The 14,826-nt window shown below is 41.0% G+C and overlaps 1 protein-coding gene across 1 annotated transcript; it reads right to left on the reverse strand.

Annotated features, from left to right (window-relative positions):
- Positions 1 to 1,361: 1,361 nt before the first annotated feature.
- On the reverse strand, positions 1,362 to 9,481 carry ctxnd1 (cortexin domain containing 1). The gene is made up of 2 exons (XM_088328319.1): positions 9,342 to 9,481; positions 1,362 to 3,046 (listed from the first exon to the last, which is right to left on the reverse strand). Exon 2 carries the CDS (start codon positions 3,020 to 3,022, stop codon positions 2,843 to 2,845), a length of 180 nt encoding a protein of 59 aa, XP_088184445.1. The 5' UTR covers positions 3,023 to 3,046; positions 9,342 to 9,481; the 3' UTR covers positions 1,362 to 2,842.
- Positions 9,482 to 14,826: the final 5,345 nt, after the last annotated feature.

Below are 14,826 nucleotides of genomic sequence, written 5' to 3' on the forward strand. Positions count from 1 at the left end.
GGAATTCTGGTAGGCTTGAGAGCTGGTTGGGACTAGCACCACCGCATGCAGAGTGTTGAAGGAAAGGTTGACTGCTGGTGGCTTGAGGCTTCTCTGAGGCCGCTGGCTTTGTCTCACTGGTTTGGCCGCTAGCTTGGCTGCCGACCTGGCAAGGCTCGCCGGCTGCCTGTTGAGATGAGACCTGGCCATGACCGACCAGGGCCTTGGTCCAGCTTTTTTTTCTGTTAGGACATGTCAAGTCATGTTTATTTGTATAGCCCTTAATCACAAAGAGTCCCAAAGGGCTGCAGAGACCACAGATTATTGCAAACCACAGACTATTATCCCTCCTGCCTTGTGGCTGGCCAAAATGAGACTGCCCTTGCGAGGTGAGACGTGTACCAGCTCTCGGTTCCAGTCTCCCGGGAGGGGCGGACCCACTGTGGTGGAGTAGTCACGGCAACCTTTGATGCGCAAATGAAGCCATAGCCCGCCCTTCCCAACTTCACATTCCAGCAGTATCAGTCAGATAAATACCTATGTGATTAACTTAAAACACAGCACAGGTATTTACTTCACAAGTTTTGACATTGTTTGATCATTTTCTGACATTGCAAAATGAGATTCTGACCAAATGTTGAATACTCAACACACTATTTTATGATTCCTTACAGCTTAGGCCTGTCTGCAAGCACTTCCTTGTGAATATTGCCTTTTGTAACATTGGTTGTAGGTTGGATCCCTTAACCACTAGAGTTGCAGCGGCACCCTTTCCTGTGCTGTGTCTTGAGCAAGTACAGCCTGGTGGGGCCCATCCCTCTCCCAGCCAACATATGTTTACACCTGGTCTCGAACCAGGTAGCTTTCTTTAGTTGTTAGGCGCATTTGCTAACCACTGCACTACAGAAACTTACCATATATCAAACTTCCCTACAAACCACTCTAGCTTGGTTACCAAAGCCTTCTTTCATCTCCAGCCAACATCCCATTTCTTTCATCTAACAAATTTTTGTTATGCATCACAATACTATACAGTTTCTGGACCAACAAATACGTGCATATCTTTTTTTTGTTTATGTTTTTGTTTATCCTGGAGTACCACATCTCGTAAACAGTATACAGTACACTAAGATAAAAGATAAATCTATTACTGTATATCATAAATATCCATTTACTTAAAGGGACAGTGTGTAATATTTGACCATGTTGCTGTGTTGTGTAATGAAACTGATTAGTTTAAACTCTAGTAGATACTCAAAAAAGGCGACAAGTGAAGACATCAATGGATTTTGAGGTTGCAAGGAAGACTGGGAGAGGAGCACTGAGATAAGAAAAATCCCTCCATGAAGCCCTCCTACGAGCCACCTCTTTTCATTTAATTTTCAAGGTTTCAAAAACAGATCAGCCCTGAAGGGTGTGGTAATCAAAGAACAGCAACATGATTGTTTGATAGCAACATGATGGAATAGTCAAAACAACAACAAACAGTGAGTCATAATAAGGGACTGGCATCCCATAAAATCTTCTTTGTACTCGCCCAAAAGTAACACACTCATCAGCAACTGAAAATAAAGGCTACAAAGCACCAGAAGGATTACAAGCTATACAAACCAAAGGGACCAAAACGCACCGTTTCTCTTTTATTTTTTTTCCCTTTCACGAGGTTTTTGGGTCTTCGGGTAGCCGTAGCAACAGCATATCTTAAAATCACGTCGCCTACCTCTAGGTCAAAGGTCGAGAACCTATGGCTGGCATGCCTTATATGGCTCTTTTCATGAGTGCATATGGCTCGGAGCCAAAACTGTACGGATGCAAATCTCATTTCTTGTGTTCCAATACTGATAAGTGCAGAGTCGAGTCCAGTGTAAAAGGCCGGCGTAGCACAAATAAAATGAATGGTTCAGCCTCGTGTATAAAATGCATACTCCTCACTACAGTTTACAGTCTAGGTCTCACACTAACAGACCCCATTTTGGCTGTACATTGCTCAGGAATCCTTTCTATGGAAGTTCATTAAACTATTTAGATCACTGTTGGGATAGTTAATGATGAAAACCCACAGAAGAAATTGTAAACACCCAGAAACAGAAGCCAAGCACACAAAGCAATTTGGTTGGGTGAGTGGTAGGGGTGGGCGAAGCTACTCACACAGCCCATTTTTCTCTGCTCAACGCCGCCTGCACCGAAAGGAAATACGTCGGTATCCTTTGCAGTATTTTGTGACATTATTACAAAAGAACTGTGCTTGCACCTTGTTTTGAAACCGTTATTTACGAATAAATGAAGGTCCAAATGAGCTTCAACGATCTTAAATAATTGCAGGAGGAAGGTGTAAAGTGTTACATACTCTTATTTCATAATTTTTATCAAATAATCAAACGTCACACAGTGAAATAAAATGCGCTGAACTATTAGATTTTGTCTGGAGAGCAGTTTTGGCGGGTTTGATTTTTCGATTTGTCTTACAATTAATGGTACGCTATCTCCAAAAACAAAATATTTTGCCATTAGGTCAAAAAGGTTCCCGACCTCTATTCTAGGTGAGCCTCATGTTATGTCAAATAAATATAAATATCTTGATGTAGAAGTATATTGAAAATGTATATTTATATGCTAGTTCATGTATTTTTGCTTATTACTCAAATTCATATATTTTTTTCAAATGAATGTTAAATTAATGATAAAATTTGTCTCACTAGGAATCACGGAATACAGTAATACACAATGGCCCTTTAAAGAGGGTCTATTTACAGTACTAGATTGAACCAGAAAAAAAACCCGAAGCACTCATCAGTCATTGTCCATAAGAAAAATTATTGATTCAGTTGTTCATTTATGTATTACTTGACGAGGGTCCGCCTCTTTAGGTAATCTGCTCCTCCTGATAGGTGGAGGTGGAGATAGAGCCATATGGGTCAATAACCGTCTGGGCGCAACGGACCACTGTCACCAGCAAGAAAAAACACAGTAGCGAAAGGAAGAAAAGTGCAAAACCGAGATCCACATCCATCTCAACCGGTGCCTGATTCGCCTCGGGCTCCATGTAGGCCACAGTCCCAGCTCTGCGCTAAAAAACACAAGAATGAGTGTTTATTAACGCAACAACGCGCTGGTTTGATCAATTTCTGTTATGGTCAGCATTTATATAGCACTTTTCAAGTCAATGAAGACATCCCAAAGCGCTTTACAATGTGCTTTCCAATTCACACACATACTCACAAACCAATAGCGGCCATGGGACCTGATGGCTTGAGATGAACGAAGGCTTCGTTGACTCTGCTCAAGGGGCTTGGAAGGAGATTTGATTTTTTTGTTTTTGAAATCAATGCACAATTGTCTCTCATACAAGTGGCACACATGCTGGTCCCTTGTTTTTCAGATAAGGTCTGCTAGGTCACAACCCATGATGTCGAAACCAATATGATAGCTGTTATCTTTCAAAACAAATCTCATTATCCTATTTGTTTACCCACACGGAATATTGACAGGACTGAAAATTAACACGTTTGTGCAACAGATGTACTTCGCTTATCATTACCTCACATGTTTTGGAAAAGTCATCTTGTGTCCAAAGTAATTAGCATCACCAACATAATATTTATTTCTGGAGGACATGGGACATGCATGCCGGAGATGAAAGAAGGCTTCATTGACTCAACTCAAATGGCTTGGAAGGAGTTTTGATTCTTCGTCAAAATGAAAATGAGCGAGCGATTAATATATTGTTCTGTTTCATCTGTGAACTTTTCCAGAACACAAACATTGCACAAATGGGTTTTTCTCTAGTCCCGTTGATAGATCTTACTTACGTCTTTTCTACGAGGAATGTTTTGATAGGTAATATTGTGGTTATCATGGTTGGTTTAAGTGACATAATAGAGCACTCACTGTCAAAAGAACAGAGAGCCCAGTCAAAAATTTGACCACAAACTTATCGATTGTTAAAAATGGAAACAAGCTACTAATTCTGGTTGCTAATATTGTATCCAAAACACTTAGCAACCCCTTAAATCCATGCTAAACACTACTAAAGCTAACAGCTTACCGCTAACGATAAATATGTGCCTAGTCCATGCTGACAACAGCCAAAAATCGGACAAAAGAAAACGATTTCTGTACGGTGCATTTATTTTCAATTTTCCATGGTTTACTTGAGCACTAGACGCCAATGCTAGCTGCTAACGCTAATACCGCTAATGACAGTGTCTGCAATCTCAGCTGCTTAAGCAAAGATAGTTGGCAATGTTACGCTAGTCTCAACTAGCGACCCCTAAACCAAACACAATATAGATAATGGGATCTTAGTGTAACTGTGGAATGGAGTTGTCTGGTGACTTCACAACGCAAAAAAAGGGAAGCCATTTTGAAGTGTAAAACTGACAGCCAGGAGAAATCAATCAACTGAGGATGCCATAGCGCTGCACAAATTATTGGAGCACAAAAACACCTATGGAAGGCTCCTCTTGGTGGACGACAGCTCGGCTATCAACACCATCCGGCCATTCAAACTCCTGACCAAACTTCAACAACTAGGACCCTACACTGCCCTGTGCAATTGGACTGTGGACTTCCTGACAGACCGAACACAGCAGTTTAGGATGGGAACCAATACCTCCTCCACTCTGGTCATCCACACTGAAATTCCTCAAGGCTGCGTTCTAAGTCCGCTATACTACTCGTTGTACACATGTGACTGCCTTGCCATCTCCACAGCCAACCTCATCATCAAGTTTGCCGACGAAACCACGTGGTCGGGCTAATCTCCGACGATGAGGAGACGAACTACAGGAACGAGCTGCAACATCTGGAGACATGGTGTCAAAACAACAACCTCGTTCTAAAAATCCAAAAGAAGTTTTATATTCCTGAGGGTTACAGTGACTGAAGACCTGTCCTGGGGGGACCATATTGTTTCAGCAGTAGGAAAAGCTCAACTACCTGAGGAAGCTGACGAACACTCAGATCTCTGATGGTAAACTTCTACAACTGTGTCTTCAGCAGTGTACTGACATACTGCTTATTTGGTTTTCCAGTTGCACTAAGGCTGACCAGCAGTCGATCCAGCAGGTGCTGAAAGCTGCAAGAAGAATTATTTGAACAATTCTCCCCGAGATCAGTACCACCTACACCACTCGCTGTCTTAGAAGAGTCCATGACATCCTGTGAGACCAGCACCATCCTTCTCACCACCTCTTCCACCTGCTGCCCTCAGGGAGGAGATACCATTCAATACAGGCCAGAACATCTAGCGTGGCCAACAGTCTATATCAGGGGTCAGCAACCTTTTGGGTGTGGAGTGCCACTTTCAAATTTCCTTGTAAATCAGTGTGCCACACCAAGAATAATGACTCGCACAATTTTTTTTTATATCCAACAGAGCTGTAATTTTACACCAGTCCAAATATACAACATGGATATACATTGAAATCGTATAACTGAACAATTTTATCTTCCACTATTCTTGTTCTTTAACAAACTAAAAAATGAATGTGAGCAACATGTGGAAAGGCCTGTAGACATCCATGACTTCAACCATTCTTCATCAACAATGAACTACGAGGCATTTTACCTGCCAAAATCTGACTCCTGTGCTAAAATGGACCATGTTTGAGATACAGACTTGCGACTTCTAGGGTAACCTTCTGTGACATAAATATGTCAGCACAGTGATTTTGAAGAGTTTCAGACGTTTCTCTTGATATTACTATTATTAATAATAGTAAATGTAGTAATAAAACAAACTAAATTTGTTTGAAAAGATAGTGGGATGAAAGGATAGTGGGATTGTGAACGCGTTCTTAAGGATGGGCTGGGCACCCGTATGATGCGGCAGGGGTAAACCAGTGAAAGCTGTCGGGCCCTGCTGTTGAACAAAAGAGTGTGTTGTGTCACCCTGACCCCAGTGACATGGCCGCTTTCTGGTGTCCCATTTCATCTGGAGGGACGAAAGCATGACCAACTTGGGTGCCGAGGTGCCTAACTTGTTTGGGTGTTTGGGCAATTTGGTTGGCCATGTTTCAAAAATTAGTGTGTGTTTTGTTTTTTTATGCTATTCATTTTCCTTTTATTTCCTTTGTTATTGTATGTGTGTGTCTTGCTGTCGGTCACCCCTCTTGCGGGATATGATGACCAAGGTAGATAGATAGATTTGTCGAACACGTATTCAGTAACACATCACAAAGTGGAGGTATTCCTCTGTAGTTGGATCCCAAAGCCAAAAAAACATTATAGGTTTAAAGTGTGTCTTACTTTGCAAACAGTATAGGCAGGGAAGTCCGATTTTAAATGAAAAAAAAAACAAACAAAAAAAAGATTTGTTCACACCGCGGGATCCAATGCAACCAGGGTTTCATTCACAATAAAAATACATTACATTTGGCTATTATAGTACATCAAATAAAAACTATTTGTGTACAATTAGTTGTGATCGTGGATATCATAGCGTACATTGATTCATCTCCGGTGACTTTTGCATCTGTGTTAACAAACGCATTTTTTAGAATACGATCACGCTTTATTAATTTAATAAACGCGTTATATAGACTACGATCGCTTAATTCTTTTAATAAACTTATCATATAGAATATGATCGCTTTTGTCGGAAGCGCAGCAGAATGCACATTCACGCGAGGATTTTGCAGGAGAGCCACATTTAGGCACTACACCGTACCTGGACACAGCGCGTTTTAATGTATCCTCCTTTTCAGACTCGTCCTTGAATTCATGTTCATGTTTTGTCTCGTAATGAAGTTTAACACTTGACGTGCGAGGTACAACGCTCTCGAGGCATAATGCACAGACAGCACGGTCATTTTTTGCACAAAGCCCCAGTCATCTGTCCACACTGGCTAAAAAGAACGAGATTCGTTCATTTATCGCGTGCCAATGTTTCTGTGGGAGAGTTAAAACACAGATCTCTCATCCTCTGTGAGGCGCCGCGCAGACACACGCTCACCGTAAAGCCGCTAAACAACATAGCGCGCAATGAAAATGTCACAATTTTAGGTAAAAATGGGCATTTAAAAAAAAAAACATTATTACTTTGCCGTGTGTCATAGGTTGCCGACCCCTGGTCTATATCCTCAGGCTGTAAAGGCTGTCAATAACTGAACTGGGTCCAAAACACTTCCCCATTATACTTCGAGAGTGAACGATGATGAAAGTCGGACACAATTGCACTTTAACATTGATTTGATTTAATCATGCTGCAATTGAGATTTTATGGTACCATGTCTGCACGTTTAATGTTTATATTGGGTTATTTATGGGTATTAGGTTTTCAATCGTTATTCATTCTGTGGATCATTGCATATTCTTTAACTGTAAATGATTGACTGAACGCTCCAAACAAAGTTTAGTTGCTCTTTGACAATGATAATAAATATTCTGAATCTGGCCTGATTTTTTTGAGGTGACAGCCTACAAAAAGGGCAAGCATTATCATCTAGACAAGAAATCAAATCTCCTTCTGAGTCAAGCAACACTTCTTTTATCTCCGACCAGTGTGTCCCCTTCCCCTTACCTGATCAACTTTTATCATGCATCACAATAAACACATAAAATATAACATACAGTGGACAAGGGCAGCACGGCGACGCAGTGGTTAGCGCATGGGCGGCACAGTTCATGTCTTGGGAACCTCCTGCGTGGGTTCAAATCCAGCTCCAGACTTCCTGTGCAGAGTTTGTATGTTCTCCCCGTGCTTGTGTGGGTTTCCTCCGGGCACTCCGGTTTCCTCCCACATTCCAAAAACATGCATTTCAGGTGGATTGGCCGGTCCAAATCGTCCCTAGGTGTGAATGAGCGAGTGAGTTGTCTGTCCCCGTGTGCCCTGCAATTGGCTGGCAACCAGTTCAGGGTGTCCCCTGCCCACTGCCCAATGATTACTGGGATGGGCTCCAGCACCCCCGCAACCCTACTGAGGATAAGCGGTGTAGCTAATGAGACGAGATACAGTGGACAACCAGATCAATTTTGTTTTCTGTTCATATCTAAAAAAATCATGTCATTAAAAACATTTGAATGAGCAAAAATGCAGGAACAAACATATAAACATGTATTTTTTTTTCCCAAGAAATTTGTATTCATTTGACACAACTTGAGACCCACCTAGAGGGAGCTGACATATTTTGCTGCCATCTTGCTGCCACAGTACCCAAAAAACCTATGAAAGGAAAAAACACTAGAAACGGAGCTTTTTAGTCACTTTGTCTCTCCACAGTTTGTATGCTTCCTTTGTTTTCAGTTGTACTACAGAATACAGAAAAATCTAGTGGTCATATTATGCACACTGTCCCTATAAATGTAAAACAATTCTAACCTTGCAAAAGGCTTGGCAAAATAGTAAAATTTAGCTTTTGGTCATTTTAAGTCTCCATAGTTTTTATTCTTACCTTTGCTAGCACTTGTTTTGGGATGAATTATACACACTTTGAGGGAATAGCCCACAAAAGCATGATCGTTTTGACAAGAAATCAACTCTCCTTCCTAAGCTGAGCCAACCAAGCCTTCTTTCATCTCTGGCCAATGTGTCCCATTTCATCTGACCAATGTTTGCTATGCATCACAATACACAAAAAAACATACATAACATCCAGTGCACAAGCTGATTAGTTTTCATTTATAATTTTCCATTACATATTAAAAAACTACTTGTTAGAAAGGAATATTGATGACAAAAATAAGAAAAATACACGAACTATCATATACATGTGCATTTTGTTTGAGGAAAATTGTATTCATATGACATAAGATACTTGAGCGGGATCGGACATGATTGTCGGCCATTTGCCGATACGGTACCCAAAAAAAAAACCTTGTTACAGGCAGAAAATGAGAAAAAAAAATGGGCTGTTTAGTCACTTTGAGTCTCCATAAATTTGTACACTTTCTTCGTTGGCTGTTGCAATACACAATACAGCAACATCTAGAGGTCAAACTGTAAACACTGTCCATTTAAAGGATTTTTCAAAAAAAAAAAAAAAACTTTGCAAAGGCCAAAGGAAAAAAATGTTCCTTTTAGTTAACTTTTGAGTTTATGTTGTTTTTATTCTTCCTTGTGCTTTGTATTGCTTGTTTTCAGTTGCACTATACAATATGCTGATATCAAGAGGACAAGTTATACACACTTTGAGTGTACAGCCCACAAAAGGGACAAGCATTATCATTTTAACAGGAAATGAAATCTCCTTCCACTTCACTTGGGCTGAGTCAAGCAAGCCTTCTTTTATATCTGAACAGTGTTTCCTGTATCCTTCACCTGACAAACTTTAGCCATCATTAACAATCCACAACAAAATAACGTACAGTGGACAAGTTGACCGATTTTGACTTCTGTCATAGAGATTTGAAAGACATCCTACCTGTACTTTGCAGGCTGGAGCAAAGCTGTCAAGACATGACAACTTGGAATTCAACCTTCTTTCAGATCTTTGCTGTTCTCAGCTCGCATGGCAACTTTGACAAACTGTGAAGGTTGTTCCTGCTTCCATTTAAAGGTAGTAGTTTGTTGCTGACTGGAAAAGGAGCAAGTCGGAAGCTTCTACTCTGGAAGATTGCACCATTTGGATGGTGATGCTCCTGCAACATTGATGGAGTCTTCTTCAAGATCCTTATTAATACTTAAGAGGCAATCGGATAAGAGCAATCAAAGACTTTTGTTCCCTGTGCAAAAAGCTAGCTGTCGGACTTCACGCCATCGCCGCGTAGCTTCAGTCGTAATAAGAGACACACGTGTGGAAATTGAACCCATCACATGAAAATATAGTCTGGATGAGTAAAGTGAGCTTGTGCAATCAGCCTAGAAGGTATTTTAATTGTAGCCAAGGATGAAACACGATCTCACTTCTACTTCCCAAACTTGATACACTTTCTCCAATTTTTGAATGATAACTACCATCTATGAAGAAGATTCAGATCTACTTTATTGTCATTCTAGTACACGTGTATACAGAACGAAATGTCGATACATCTGACCCGCCCAGTTTCCTTGAATGTACAGATATAAGTAAAAGTTGTATTGTGTTATGGCAACGTATAGTATTTTACCATAGTGCCGATAGTGCAAGAGGAGTAGCTAACCAGATGTGCAAAATGGGCAGTCAGGTTAACAAGCCAGGTAAACAGTAACATTAACACTGTAACAATAACGCTGTAAGTACAATAGTGCAGAGAGCAATTGTGCAAGGAGTGGCAAGCTATAAAGAACTGCCAGTAGTGCAAAAAGTCAAATTAGCAGCCGTTTAGATTTAGGTTAACTACCAGTATATGTTAGATTGACCATTTAACAGTCTAATGGCCAGGGGGACTAGACTACTGCGGAACCTGGTGGTCCTGCACCGCACACTGCAGTACCTCTTCCCAGAGGCTAGCTGAGTGAACAGTCCATGATGGGGGTGAGAGGGGTCCCCGATAATGTTCTTAGCATGGGATAGGCAGCGCTTCTGGCCAATGTCCTGAATGGAGGGAAGTGTAGTCCCGATTATTTTCTCTGCTGTCCTCGTTACCCTCCTCACACTACCCCAGTCGGTAGCGCTGCAGCCTCCACACCACACAGAGATACAGCTGGTCAGGATACTCTCTATGGTGCCCCTGTAGAATGCGATGAGGGAAGGTCGGGGCAGGTGGGCTCTCCTCATCCTCCGCAGGAAGTACAGGCGTTGCTGTGCCCTCTTAACCAGTGATGCAGTGTTCACGGACCAGGTGAGTTTGTTTGTAATGTGCACCCCAAGGAACTTGATACTGCTGACAACCTCCACAGCCTTGTTGTTGATGCAAAGTGGGGCATGGTTGGGCTGGTTTTTCCTAAAGTCGACAATGATCTCTTTAGTTTTGTCAACATTCAGGACCAGGCTGTTGTCCCTGCACCAGCCCACCAACTGCTCCACCTCCTCTCTGTAGGCCAGGTCGTTGTCGTCCCTGATGAGGCCCACCACTGTTGTGTCGTCAGCATACTTCACGATGTGGTTTGTGGCGGACCTAGGGACGCAGTCGTGTGTCATCAAGGTGAACAGCAAGGGGCTCAGGACACAGCCTTGGGGGGAGCCCGTGCTGAGGTAGATGACATCTGAGATGTTCTTACCTATCCGCACTGATTGGGGTCTGTCACTGAGGAAGTCCAGCAGCCAGTTCCGCAGGGGGGTGTTGAAACCCAGGAGTCTCATTTTGTCTACCAGATGTTGTGGGATGATGGTGTTGAATGCTGAACTGAAGTCTAGGAACAGCATCCGCACATGGGTGTTCTTCTCCTCTAGGTGTGTCAGGCTCAGGTGAAGCGCAGAAGAAACACGCAAGGTTTTCCTTATTTCTATTGAAAGTCAGGCTGAAGTCAGCTATTGGTTTTTCAATGGAGATGCAATAAAAAATCTACAGAAAAATTGAGCTATTTACCAGCATTTTCAAAAACTCAGAGGTGGGTAGAGTAGCCAAATATTTTACTCAAGTAAAAGTGCTGTTACTTCAGAATAATATGAATCAAGTAGAAGAAAAATTGTCATCCAGATAAAAACTTGAGTAAAAGTTAAATGTACTAGGAGAAAAAAAAAATACTCAAGTACTGAGTAACTGTGACAACATCTTTTTTTTTTATTTTTTTTTTAAAACATTAAATTAGATTATCAAATCATCAAAGTCCATTTAATCACCGATACATTACAAGTCAGTGTAATTGTGAGTCTGTATACTGTTTGGGTGAACCCTCATGATTAAAAAGATACGTGAGGCTGCCACTATATACACTGTGCATACAGTACAGTTTAAAAAAAAAAAAATTCTTAACCTTGCTCACAAGTGCCACTCGGTGGTTATTTGGCTCACTGGTCAAACCTAAATAAATTAAACGAGGTCCCCTACAAAATAAATGCGCCTTAGCAGAGAAGGAAAGACACGGATTTACGTAGAGGGGATTTAAGTAAGGGGTCCAATGTAGCAGAGTAAGAGTACAGTTTCTTCTTCACAAATCTCTGAAAATAAAAGAAAAAAGTGTAGTGATTTTAAAAGACTCCTAGAAGTACTAAGTTTCCCAAAACTTACTCAATTAAATGTAACGGAGTAAATGTGACCCGTTACTACTCACGTCTGCAAATACGGCAGTCATAATCTGAACATTACCTTCCTTCTTTAAAAGGAAATGTGTGTTATTAAGCGCTTCCTAGTGGCAAAAAAACACCTGTAATTCATTTAAAAAAAAAATCAGTATTGTTTTGAATAAGCAAAAATACACGGACTATCAAATAAACCTGCATCTTTTTTCGAGAAATTTGTATTCATTTGAGATAACTTTAAGATCACCTAAAGAAAGCTGACATGATTGTCGGCCATTTTGCTGCTAAGGGTACTCAAAAGAAAAAATAAACCTTTTTAATTCGTAACCTCGCGAAATGCGAGGCTTGATTTTTTTGAAGAAAAATTGTTTTTTTTTTTAACACTTTGATTCTCCGTAGTTTGTATTATATCTTTAACACTTGTTTTTGGTTGCATGACACCAGTGTTTTTCAACCTGTGTGCCGGAGTAAACTAGTGTGCTGTAAGACTTTGGCTAGTGTGCCGCAGGAAATTGCAAAAGCATGCCATTGTTTATTATCTTTGCTTTCATCCCGTAACATTCGTCCATATCAGTAGGTGGCAGAAGACTACTTTTTTTCTTTTAATATCCAACTATCTGAGATAGTACAGTATATTTAAAAACTTATTTCGTTTAAAGAAGTGGAGTTTGCATTTTCTCCCCGTGCTTGTGTGGGATTCCCCCAGGTATTCCAGTTTACTCTCACATTCCAAAAACAGGGAATGAGGGTAATTAGCGGGTCCAAATTGTCCCTAGGTGTGAATGAGCATGTGAGTTGTCTGTCTCTATGTGTGGCCTGCGACTGGCTGGCAACCAGTTTTTGGTATCCTCTGCCCAGAGATAGTTTGAATATGCCTCTGTATGATTTTATCCTCAAAAGTACCTTAACGAAGCCAAAGATTATATCCAGGTGTTGTCTTTTTTTACAACTGTATCAGCTTAGGTAGTTAATTTTCACTGTCTTTATAGAGGGAAGTCCTACAGAGGTGGCCCCTGGCTGTCTCACAACACTAAAATGGGCCTCTCTTTCCTATCTATGCTTCTTTGGAAAAACGGCATCATTGTTTAAGCTTACCGTAAATAATTAGCTCCTCTCTCAACAGTGGGGGTAATCTTTATCTTCCAAGGTCAGTCGGGCAGCTGGACAGATACTTTAACTTTCGTTTCTCATTTATTATGATAGTGTGACACCTAGCGACCAGCATTATATCGTTTCATGTAATCATGTGATTTTGTTTAAGCCAATCAGATGTTGTTTTAAGCCTGTGTTTTGAATAAATGGGAAAGTAGTTATCAGATTGGTGTGATTCCTCTCAGAGCTGATCTTGGAAGCAGATCAAGGGGACAGCTCAGGTGGAATGCGCCTCTGATGAATGGACTACCCAACTCAATCTCTGACTCAGAAGTGTGTTTCTTTCTTTACCGGAGTTTTTTAATTTTCAAGACAATCTCAAGTTTTAACCTTGAGAAGCAGTTAAGGGTGTCCCCTGCCCACTGCCTGGATGGGCTCCAGAACCCCTGCGACCAATGTTCCCTCTATTTTTTCATGTATCTGGGCATACACACAAGCTCCCTGAGCAAACTGAGGACTACTGTGAGCAACACCTGATATGCACGCTTTATTTGGTCCACTTAAAAAAAAGACAAAAATCTGAAAAATGGGATGTGTAGATGTTATTCAGTATGTGAGACCTGCTTTGGCCATGGGAAGAGTCCTGCTTTGGCCTGGCCGAGGGTCCTGTTCTGGAAGATATGAGACATATACACCTTTCAGACATTACATTTTGCTCACATTATAACATTCACATTTTGCACAATGATTTGTGCTGTAGCTTGTGATACAGTGCAAATTCCTGTAACACTTTGTCTGTAAAATATCTAATTAGTTTTTCTTGGCATTTCTACTACCCATAAATAACCCAATAGTAACAGTATTTAATGATTAATATCCATAAAGACAAAATCTTAATAACCGTCACTAGAATATGCACAAATCTGACTTAAATTTTACCTTATTTTTCACGTCTGTCCTTTTCACCTCTCCAATAGTTGTACACTTTGTCCAGGTTGATGGCTTCGTCTACTTCTTGCTTTGATTTTATGTGCATCAGCTGGTCCAAATGTGTCACTTCAAGACAATTTCTGGATTTTTGTTTTGATATGATTCATTAAACTAAATCCTCTTTCACAGTCAGCACTGGAAGCTTGAAAAGTAGCACAAATATCCACAAGCTGTGAGATCTCCTTTAGCTCCTCACATATAAGTGTTGCAGCAACCATATCTGAGAATGTGCTGATTGACCTCTGTTTAAGTTTTTGCTTCATTATGTACTTGAATTCAGCATACTTGTACATACAAAACTCATGTCAGCTTTTTGTAGCGGTATTTTGCCACTGGATCTCCGTTATCGGTGAATTCTCTTTTACAGAATTCTGTAAGCACAGTGTAGTTCCTCAGAACAGCATTATCAGCTTGGTGCCGCGACAGCCATCACACTTCGTTCAGAGGCCTGAATGACAGTGCATCTTTATCAAGAATCTTTGCCAGGTCCTCAATTTTGCCCCTCTTCACAGCGAACCGAGAGAAAGTGGAATAGACAGTTCTAAGAAGAGTTTCAACATCTCTCATCGAAGGCACATTTTTCCAGGCATCATCAATGCCCAAGTCCTCTCTGTGGGCCACACAATGTTGTTCAGTTAGGTGTGGTATTTGGCACTTTAACAAAGCTGCAACTCCGATTTGTTTTCCTAGCATTACTGAGGCACCATTCGAGGTTAGAATCACC

Source organism: Urocampus carinirostris, chromosome 2 (genome assembly GCF_059441175.1).
Source record: "Urocampus carinirostris isolate Australia breed hairy pipefish chromosome 2, RoL_Ucar_1.0, whole genome shotgun sequence".
Classification (NCBI taxonomy): Eukaryota; Metazoa; Chordata; class Actinopteri; order Syngnathiformes; family Syngnathidae; genus Urocampus; species Urocampus carinirostris.